This window comes from Schistocerca cancellata, chromosome 6 (genome assembly GCF_023864275.1).
Source record: "Schistocerca cancellata isolate TAMUIC-IGC-003103 chromosome 6, iqSchCanc2.1, whole genome shotgun sequence".
NCBI classification, from domain to species: domain Eukaryota; kingdom Metazoa; phylum Arthropoda; class Insecta; order Orthoptera; family Acrididae; genus Schistocerca; species Schistocerca cancellata.
Genome location: NC_064631.1, coordinates 351036651 through 351048214, shown reverse-complemented (window position 1 = coordinate 351048214; position 11564 = coordinate 351036651). Strand labels below are relative to the sequence as shown.

Below are 11564 nucleotides of genomic sequence, written 5' to 3'. Positions count from 1 at the left end.
TCGAACTGGTAGTCATAGTTTCCTCGAACTGTCTTTTTCAGTTCGTTGCTGCTCAGTAGTGGACAGTCACCAATTCGATTCTCTCTGACAGTCCCAGTTGCTCGAAAACCCAAATTTCTCAGATGAATCAGAAGGTCTCTACTAGTGAAGAAATTGTCAAAGTACACACAACGATTCTCGGGTTTTTCAATGCAGTCCAGCATGTTTAGGACTACTCTTGATCCCAATAGTAGGTCATCCCTTGCAGTACCTTCTGGATCCTTTCCACAGTATAAATCAAATTTGAAACAGTAGCCACTTGCTCCACAAAGAGACCATAACTTATAGCCAAATCTAATAGGCTTGCCTCAGATAAACTGTTTCAGCCCACTTCGTCCATAGTATTTGACTATCATTTCGTCAATTGACAAATTTTCCTCAAGTATTCCAAATTTTTGAAAAGATTCATTTATCGTTTTCAAGAGAGGCCTAATTTTGAATCCACGATTGTGTTTATTTCATTGGCTAAGTCATTATCTTGAAAATGAAGCAATGTTTTCAACTTCTGATAATTATTCCTTGACATAGGTGTCTTTATAATTAGTATGCCAACATCTTCATCTTCAGACCAGTATAGCTTCTCAGCAGGGAGCTTATGGTAGCCATCAAAAAGCAGAAATCCGACAAAGACCTTCACTTCTTCAACTGTGAGGATAAAATCCTGCATATTCTTCATATTTACTGCATATCTCACAGTTTCTTTCACTATGAACTCGTATATGTTTTCGTTCATCAGTTCTTCAAACATCTCTTTCGGAGTCAAGGAAGAAAGTTGTTCCTTCCACTCCTCTCTCTTTGTGCTGATGCCATGCTCACTAGTTTGAGACAGCTTTGTATAAACTGGAGGTGTCTTTTTCCAATTCCTTTTCTCATCAGTAATACGTCTCTTCTTCAATTTACTTCTGGAAACATGGGATGTACTTGGCAGTGAAGTTTTACATACAGTTTCTTCGTTATTTTCTGATGCAACATAATGTAATTCAATAGCCCATGGCACATCTGAGACTTTCACGGTTCCAGTAACATCGTCTGGACCTTCTTCTTCGTCGGTCATACAGTCTGCTTCAGGAGGACATACAGTGATACCAATATGGTCCTGATCATCTGACACCGCATTATAGAATGCGTCACTGTCTATTATTTCTTCTATTTGTTCGTTAGTGAGGTATCTGTCTCGTCTGAAGGCCATTATAATCTCTATGAAATGAAATGAAATAAAATGTAATAAAATAAAGTAAAATGAAAGAATAATACATTAGCACAAACTATAGAGAAGGGAATGTACAAATACTTCTGTCCATCTTGAACTGTGTTATTTACTAATGGGTAACGTATTCATAAATATACTTATATAATACACTGTAAATTTCAAAGTAACTTCATATCCTGTAATATATATATATATATATATATATATATATATATATATATATATATATATATATATATATATATATAGAGAGAGAGAGAGAGAGAGAGAGAGAGAGAGAGAGAGAGAGAGAGAGAGGGGGGTCGTTATTTAGCTCAGCAACAAAATCTGGTAAAATTGCCACATTCTAAAAAGAAAATACATCAGCAATAGCAGAGCTTCATATTCGAACGTGCAGCAATACAAATAACTAAAATGATAACACCAAATCCCAGTGTCCTATTTAGAGTACACCAAATTTTATAACAATGGAAAACAATGAATATAACTCCAATTGAGCTAACAATGCAAGTAGTTTAAAGGACACATTATTGACTATAAATAATCACAAAAACATCTTTGCCACATATTTATAATATTACTAAATTCTCAATAAAGTAAATACCTGTAATAACGAAAAGTGTGCCTTAGTATTCAATAATCAATTAATGGTAAGTTTTATTGCTTTTAATTTCCTGTAAGCATACATTTGTTATAAAAAGCATCAACAAATGATGTAGAACAGTAATAGTTGCAAATTAATAATTTATTTTGTATTTATAAATAAATTTGTGCTCTGTCCTCAAAATAGGACACTGATACTTAATGGGTTAAAGAACTACTATCAAAATTATTTAAAGCTACATCTATGAAAATTGGTGCATGACTTCACGGTTCAAAATAAAGAAACATACGTGTTCCAGTATTTTTCGAAATTCAGCTCCAGAGGTGGGTGGAATAAGGGATGAAATGTGAAAATATTTCGTTATGAAAGCATTTTTGTAGCTAAATACACGAAAATTTCTAGTAGACTTCTTTGTCAGTAATAAAAAATTAGGTGTTTCAGTGCGTTGGAGATTCACTACCTAAGCTGGTGAAAGAGGGTCTGAATAATTCACTGACTCATGATCATCCGATCCAAACAGCCAAACACAGAAACTTAAAATTTCAAGAGGGTGTTAATATTATACAGTCGGCATCGTTTAATAAGGTATTGTTCGATGTTCTACCCATAAGGAGGTTAAATATGGTATGAAATGTTTTTTTTAAATGCCACTATTGAGGATATTTTGAAACTAGGACTATGAAAATTGGTATTTGGCTTCTCCGTCAGAAACAAAAATATACGCGTTTCAGTATTTCTGAAAACTGAACAACTATGGAGGAGAAATAGTCGGTGAAATTTCTTTTAAAGAATCATTGTTAGAGTACTACAAATCCATTTTAAAACAACATCTATCAAAAACAGTATTTGACTTCTCAACTACAAATAGAAAAACATGTGCTTCAGTTAGTAGCTCCTAACACTAGTATTAGGAGCTACCAATCTATTAATAAAAAGGTCTTCCATTGCTGCAGAGGATAAAAAATATCTATGTAATACGGAAGCTTACCCTCCTAGCTTATATGCTAGACATCTCACCTCCTTGCTACAACCGCATATTGGTAAAACTGATTATCACATTCAAAATTCTGCGCATTTTATCGAAATATTGAAGGAGATTACTGTCATTCCAGCTGACATCATTGTTAGTTTTAATATGGTATCCCTGTTTACCATGGTTCCTGTTGACGAAGCTCCTTCATACAGAGCTGATATGTTTCCCACTGATATAGTAGCTCTGTTTCGACATTGCCTGTCTACGACTTATTTCCAGTATGATAATTAGTATTACCAACAAACCGAAGGAGTGGCCATGGGCAGCACTCTGAGTCCAGCTGTTGCTAATATATTCATGGAATATTTTTAACAGCAGGCGCCGCAGTCTGCCAGTAAAAGCCCTTTGAAGTGGTATCGGAATGTGGATGACGCTTTTGTGGTATGCAACCACGGTGAAGAGGAATTGTATGGTTTCTTGGTGCGCCTAAATACTATTAATCCAAAGATATACTTTACTATGGAGAAAGAGAGCAATGGACAACTAAATCTTTTGGATGTACACTAAGTGATCAAAAGTATCCGGGCACTTGGCTGAAAATGACTTACAAGTTCGTGGCTCCCTCCATCTGTAACGCTGGAATTCAATACGGTGATGGCCCACCATTAACCTAGATGACAGCTTCCACTTTAGCAGACATACTTTCAAACAGGTGCTGAAAGGTTTCTTGGGGAATGGTAGCCCATTCTTCACGAAGCGCTGCACTGAGGAGAAGTATCGATGTCGGTCGGAGGCCTGGTGCAAAGTCGGCGTTCCAAAACATGCCAAATATGTTCTATAGGACCCTATAGGTCTTTGTGCAGGCCAGTCCATTACAGGGATGTTATTGTCGTGTAACCACTCCGCCACAGACCGTGCATTGTGAACAGATGCTCGATAGTATTGAAAGATGCAATCGCCATCCCCGATGTCCTCTTCAACAGTGGGAAACAAGAAGGTGCTTAAAACAGCAATGTAGGCCTTTACTGTGATAGGGCCACGCAAAAAACAAGGATGAAAACACACCCAATCACCTGACCCCGTTCGAAGTCCGTGAGTTCCGCGAAGCGCCCCATTGTGCTCTCTCACGATGTCTAATGACTACTGAGATCGCTGATATGGAGTACCTGGCAGTAGGTGACAACACAATGCACCTAATATAAAAAACGTATGATTTCGGGGGTGACCGGTTACTTTTGATAGCATAGTGTATCAGTAATTAAACGGGCAGATGGGAGTCTAGGGCATAAAGTATATAGAAAAGATACACACACCAACTGATACCTCCGTAAGGATTCGAACCATCATCCCACGCAGAGGAGAGGTGTCATTAAAACATTGGTGGACAGAGCTAATAAGATCTGTTAGCCAGTTTATTTGCAAGATGAACTAAATCGTTTGCGAATGGCCTTTAACAAAAATGAATACGGTGACAATGAGATAGATCGAGCACTTCATTCCAGAATAAAAGTATCTGACAACATTCAGCAACAACAACTGTCAGCTGGAAAAGTTTTTCTTCCATTTATTCGCAATATTACGGACTATATTGACAAAGTTTTTGCCTAGTTTCAAGTTGAAACAGTGTTTACACCGATCAAGAAGGTTAGTGAGTTTTTAAGATCCACGATAGATGCACGACACCCCTTAGCAACTGCTGGGGTGTACATAATTCCCTGTAGATTTGGGACGGTTTATATTGGAACAACGAAAAGAGGTGTCAATACCCGCTTAACCGAACACGAAAGGAACTGTCGACTAGGATATACCGACAAATCAGCTGCAGCGAAACATGTTTTTAAAGCCGGTGATCATGATATAAAATCCAAGGAGAAGAGCATGCTAGCCAGAACATCGCATTATTATGTACGTATGTATAGGGAACCTATAGAGATTCAGAAACACCACAATAATTTTAATGGAAATGAGGAAGGCTTAAAGTTAGACAAGACATGGCGGTCAACTTTGCAGCAACGATGTGACAATCTATCACATCAATCGAGAATAGACTTAATTGTCGCCTCCACTTGACGTGTGCGTGGTGGTGCCCTCTACGCGCTCTATATAAAGGAGACCTCCACAGCCTGGCAGCCAGTCGTTTTTTGACTCACCTCGGAAGATGTTGCCGCAGTTGGCAACGAAGCGTCAAGAAGAAGATGTTTTATAGATCAACCACGGCCTCTCAGCATGTAAGTTTTAACTAATGATATGCTGCAGTGGTTTTTGGAAATTCAGTTCCTAAGGCGTGAAATAAGGGATGAAAATTTTTATGAAAATATTTCGTTTAATTACATTTTTAGTTACCTTCTAAAGAAATATATGTTATAGGATGAAAGTTCCCTTGGAAATATCACCACAACAATTCAAAAAGCTTTATTATTAAGCAAGACCTCCAACTACCAGAAAAGCCTTTTGGTCAGAATTACATCAGAAAAAGACCAATTAGCTTGAAAAGTTTAGAAGATGTAATATATAAACAATATAAAAATTCGACTATAGAATAACAAAAAACAAAACAAAAAATCTCTGCAGACCATATACAGTCCACGTGAGCGAAGCAGCGTGCGCTAAGCAAGTAAACCAATAAACGTAAAGTAGTAGCGGCATTGCCGCATTTGCGCCACATCCCAGCCCATGTTCATTATGTTTTTTTGTCTTTTAATCCATAGTACAGGGAGATTTTGTTATGGCAGGCTAGCGAGAAGGTAGGCTCGCAAAGTAGACTCATAGAAAGATGTTCCACATGGTCACATAGCGTGAGAACGGCCGGACGAGGAAGAGCCGTACTGTACCAGAGCAGAAAAAGAAGTGGAAATTCACCTACACCGCTGGGCGCCAATAAGAGGATCTTTTTATTATTTATATTTTCTACTTAAATAGTAATATACAGCTCCAAACACTCTGATGACGTTACTTTCACAGAGAACTTGTTAATTATAATTTGAATATCAGTGAGTTTATCAGGAAATGCTATCTACAGAGTTTAGTTGCTGTCAATGCTTATTGATGCAAAGGATGGACCAATCACAAGTGCGCCCTGAGAGAACAAGCTCGAAGTTGCTGAGACAGCTCACTATCAGTCTACGATTATTTTCTGAGGAGGTAATACATGAACGACTGTGTAAAACCATTTAATCAAGTATTTTGTCTCTGTTACTGATAGCATGGGGTTATAAGGTTCAGTAAATAATGCAATGGAACATCTGAGACCAGTGCACACAAGCAATCTCAGTAAAATGGAATTGACACTTACTTCACCCAAAGAAATAGAATCCATCATAAAGCCCTTGAAATCGAAGGATTCTAGTGGTTATAACATATCAACAAAATTAATAAAAGAGTGCCCATGGGAGTTTAGTCATATCTTAAGTTATTTACGTAAATAATCACTTGTCACAGGAACACTCCCGGACTGGCTTAAATATGCTGAAGTTATACCTCTCCGCAAGCAATGGGACAAAGAAATGCAGTCAAATTACCGACCGATCTCACTTTTGCCAGCTTTTTCAAAAATCTTTGTAAAGCTTATGTTCAAGCGTCCACTTAAGCACCTTAGTGAAAATAACATACCGTCAAAGTCACAGTTTGGGTTTCTTAAGGGTTCTGATATTAAGAATGCCATTTACACGTACAGTGAAAATGTCCTTAATTCATTGGACAACGAATTAGAGGTAACTGATATATTCTATGACCCGTCAAAGGCGTTTGACTGTGTGAATCACAGCATTTGTTTAAGTAAATTAAAATATTATGGCGTCACTAGTAGTGCTTAAAAGTGGTTTCAGTCATATCTTACTAACAGAAAACATAGGGTGTCATGTAACACTTCAGCAGTAGGCTATCAGACATCATCTGACTGGGAAGAAATTGCATGTGGTGTTCCCCAAGGATCCATACTAGGTCCACTACTGTTTATTGTGTGTATTAATGACCTGTCATCTGTTACATTACCAGATGCCAAGTCTGTCTTATTTGCAGATGATACAAACATTGTAATAAATAGTAAATCAAATATAAATTTAGAAAGGGCAGCTAATCAAATTTTTACTGACATTAACAAGTGGTTCATAGCGAATTCACTGTCATTAGACTTTGAAAAGACCCACTATATGCAGTTCAGAACTTCCAAGAGGTTTCCTTCTGGTGTGTGTATAAAATATGATGACGTGGAAATAGGAGAAGTTGAGAGAGTAAAATTCTTGGGATTACAATTTGATAATAAACAAAGTTGGGAGCAACATACTAACGAACTGCTAAAGCAACTAAACAAGTGTGTGTTTGCAATGCAAATGATGTCAGACATAGGAGATAGAAATATAAAAAAACTGGCATATTTTGCTTATTTTCACTCCATTATGTCATATGGTATCATATTTTGGGGTAACTCCACAGAGAAAACATTTTTAGAGCACAGAAGCGTATAATAAGAGTAATGAGTGGTGTAAAGCCAAGAACATCATGTCGAAACCTATTCAAAGAATTGGGCATATTAACCACAGCTTCTCAGTATATTTATTCCTTAATGAAGTTTGCTGTAAAAAATACATCTCTTTATCCAACTAACTGCTCAGTACACAGTATCAATACCAGGAATAAGAACAATATACATAAAGATTTAAAATCACTTACTCTTTGCTGTAAAAAATACATCTCTTTATCCAACTAACTGCTCAGTACACAGTATCAATACCAGGAATAAGAACAATATACATAAAGATTTAAAATCACTTACTCTTGTCCAGAAAGGAGTCCAGTATTCAGCAACGCATATTTTCAATAACTTACCAGCAACCATTAAGAGTTTAGTTTCAGATAAGGCACAATTTAAACATAATTTAAAATAATTTTTGGTGGCCAACTCCTTCTATTCCATCCATGAGTTTCTCAACAAGTGCAGTAGACCATTCTAATGAAAATTTATAATACTTTATTTTTTGACAGTACATGGTTGTAACAGCCAAGTAACTACCTACTGTGTGAATGATGGATGTATGGGAAGCACATGTAAGTCTTAAGTCTGTAAATAGTGGAAGTTTAATTTTAAATCTTGTACATAATCTGACTGTTCTGAACTAAGGATCACTGAAATGAATAATTTACTTTAATTTTTGACAATACTTGGTTGTAATAGCCAAGAAACTAGCAAACGTCTGAATTATGGATTTAATGAAAGCAGATGTAAGTATTAAACCTGTAAATATTTTAAAGTTTAAATTTAATTCATGTACATAATTTTACTGTTTATTCACTGAGGATCATTAAAATTAATGAAACTCAAGTTTTTCTAATTACATTTTTGTAATGTGTTTACCTGACATGTTCCACATGCAGCAGGATTCCCTATTTATTGGTCTATGGAATGAATAATTAATCTAATCTAATCTAATCTCCTGTAAAGATCGAACAATTTGTTGAAAACTTGCCTCAGATGACGTACTTGTGCGATGTTGTGTTAATCCAAGGCAGGCTACGATCGGTTTTCGAGGTGGCAACACGCGAACTAGTGTGGGAAATGCATTTCCACATAAAAACGGAAGAAACTGTTGTGGCTACCTCGGAGAACATACAGGTTGACAATTATTGTACTATATGAAAAAAGTAAATTAGCTACCAACTACGGCATGCACACACTTTGTCCAACATGTAAACGTCACTACGTCACTACAGATGGTCGGATTTAGGTTAAGACATGTTCGATATGCCTGCCATCATTGACGATTAAGTGGCGCGGACGAATAGCGAAATTCTGCATGACCCGCTGAAGAGCCGGAATATCGATACTGTCGATGACTTCCTCAATGGCTGTTTTCAGCTAAACAATGGTTTTGTGATTATTGCTGCAATCCTTGTCTTTAATATAGCCCCAGAAAAAGGAATCATGTGGGTTCAGATCCGGAGAATGTAGGGGCCAATCGAGACCCATGCCAGTGGCCTCTGGGTGCCCCAGAGCCAGAGTGCGATCTCTAAAGTGCTCCTCCAGGGCGTCAAAAACACTCCTGCTTCGATAGGGTCGAGCTCTGTCTTGCATGAACCACATCTTGTCGAAATCAGGGTCACTTTGGATAATGGGGATGAAATCATCTTCCAAAACCTTCACGTACGTTCGGTAGTCACCGTGCCATGAAGAAATACAGCACCGAATATTCCGTGACTGGATATTGCACACCATACAATCACCCGTTGAGGGTGAAGAGACTTTTCGATCGCGGAATGTGGATTCTCAGTCTAACGCAGACCGTTCAGAAGTTGTGACGATTTTACTTCATATAGTTCAATAATTGTCACCCTATATTTGTGCAATCTCATGTTGCTTCTCATATTGTGTGAAACAGTTTCGTAACTTTGCGGTGCTCCGGAATCAACAGTTAATGACCAAGAGTCTTGTTACGAATATTAACGATAGAGGGGCTCTAGAAATCGTTTTTCTAAATTTTTGCGATTACTGAAATAAAACAAAAATAGTTGTCATCCTGACTTTTTACGATTATGTTATAAACCTATCCACTTGTCACATTATTATGCACTGTTTATGGCGCAAATATTAGATCTCGCACCCGACGAAGAAGAAACCAAACGGGAAAAGCAAGTTGCCCCCAGTTGTGAAACGGAAAGTGATCACAGACATTTCTTGCTAAAGTGCACCTTATTTGTTAATGCCGGCACATATTTAAATTGGAAAGTTTCGTTTACTGCAACCCACAGTGTAACTTATGGGGTCAAATCCGCGTTTACTGTATGACTACATTTTACCACCGACTACAATGTTCGTTATACTTTTCATCCCTGTGCGAGGATGTGTGACTAAAGTGGCATACTAAATTTTGAACAGGACTTTTAGAGTCCAAATATTCGTTACATTTTGCATCACTTGTGCAGGAAAAAATGCGTTAGACAGCGTTTAATTGTAATAGGAAGCATTAAACCCTCGGCCGGCCGCGGTGGTCTAGCGGTTCAGGCGCTCAGTCCGGAACCGCGCGACTGCTACGGTCGCAGGTTCGAATCCTGCCTCGGGCATGGATGTGTGTGATGTCCATAGGTTAGTTAGGTTTAAGTAGTTCTAAGTTCTAGGGGACTGATGACCTCCGAAGTTAAGTCCCATAGTGCTCAGAGCCATTTGAACCATTAAACCCTCGTAATATTCGTTACAGTATCCAGGGAAGATGGCGGCGGGGATTGTGGGTGGGGAGGGAGAGGGTAGCTGGCGAGTGTTATGTCGGCATGAGGCTGTAATATTTGGGGGAGAACTTGGGTTGTGCGCAGCAATGCGTGCTATGTATTGTAGAATTTAAAGTCATGGTAGTGTTTGTTTCCCTTTGTTTCAAATGGTTCAAATGGCTCTGAGCACTATGGGACTTAACATCTGTGGTCATCAGTCACCTAGAACTTAGAACTACTTAAACCTAAGTAACCTAAGGACATCACAAACATCCATGCCCCAGGCAGGATTCGAACCTGCGACCGTAGCAGTCGCGCGGTTCCGGATTGAGCGCCTAGAACCGCTAGACCACCGCGGCCGGCTTGTTTCCCTTTCCAAACCTCATTCAACTCTGCAACTCTTTCGCTTACCAGTAGAACTGAAACGATGGGATGGGATCTTTTTCCTATTATGCAACAATTCCCTTTAAAGCCGCGTAAATCTCTCAAAAAAAGAACAGAAGAAATTTGTGTTTCACTAGCGGAATCTCTAAGAACTGAACAACAGCTATCTCCACAGGAAATTTTTGATAACTAGTATAAAAAATGATATGAGAATATGCATCGAATTTAACAATTTGTTGCCCAAACTAAAATTCCTTGCACCAATCTGGAAGAATTACTGCTGCTCACGATCTTCTCTTCGACCATCATCACACGTTCCCACAGCTCAGTGCGTTTCTAGGCCTGTTAACTCGCAGCTGGTCGTGTATACACTAACGAGAATTGCATCTTCTACTTTAGTCTGCTAGTATGAAGACCTACTGATTACCACAAAAAAATTTAAGAGCAACCCTCTGGCGGTTGCTGTGGCCACGCTGCGCTCTGGACCCGTGAACCTGAGGGAAGAGAGACTGAAAGATCAGCGTGTACGTGACAGAGGCGAAGTTGATTTTGAAGGCGGTGATGCAAACCGTCTGGTCCTGAAACAAGATACAAGCAAGCACCAAGTCGACGGACCACCTCACCTCGCGCCCACCGTCTGCTGCCGTTAAAAACCCTGTAAAGGACAATATCATGCGGCACGAATCGATACTTACGGCCTTCCTGCGGTGCCGGATGCTGAGGAGGGTGAAGGAGGTGGAACAGTCTGCGATGGCAGCGGCCGCGAAGCAATTCCGCCCGGTGATGGTCCATCTCGTGGGTGCGAACGATACGAGACGAGAAACAGTTGAAATACTTGATACCTGGTGTGTGCGGAGCGAAGTTTGGCCATCTGCTGCTTGAATGTTCTGACAAAATGTTCCGCTTCGCCGTTTGACTGTCGATGGAACGGTGCACCAGTTAGAGGCTGGATGCCATTGCGTCACAGAATGTTTTAAATTCATGGGACGTGGACTGAGGTCCCTTCTGTGGCACTATTACTTCAGGTAAACTTTCTAGGCAAAAACTCCATGACACCACCTGAATAGTGCTACGTGACGTTGTCGAGTTCATGGGCAAAGCAAAAGGAAACTTGCTATAAGAGTCCATCACAATCAATCAGCGAATGTTCCAAAAGAGTC

At 39.0% G+C, this 11564-nt stretch overlaps 1 protein-coding gene across 1 annotated transcript; it reads right to left on the bottom strand.

The window, feature by feature from the left end:
- Positions 1 to 457: 457 nt before the first annotated feature.
- LOC126088324 (piggyBac transposable element-derived protein 2-like) lies at positions 458 to 1228 on the bottom strand. The gene has a single exon (XM_049906456.1). It carries the CDS (start codon positions 1226 to 1228, stop codon positions 458 to 460), a length of 771 nt encoding a protein of 256 aa, XP_049762413.1.
- Positions 1229 to 11564: the final 10336 nt, after the last annotated feature.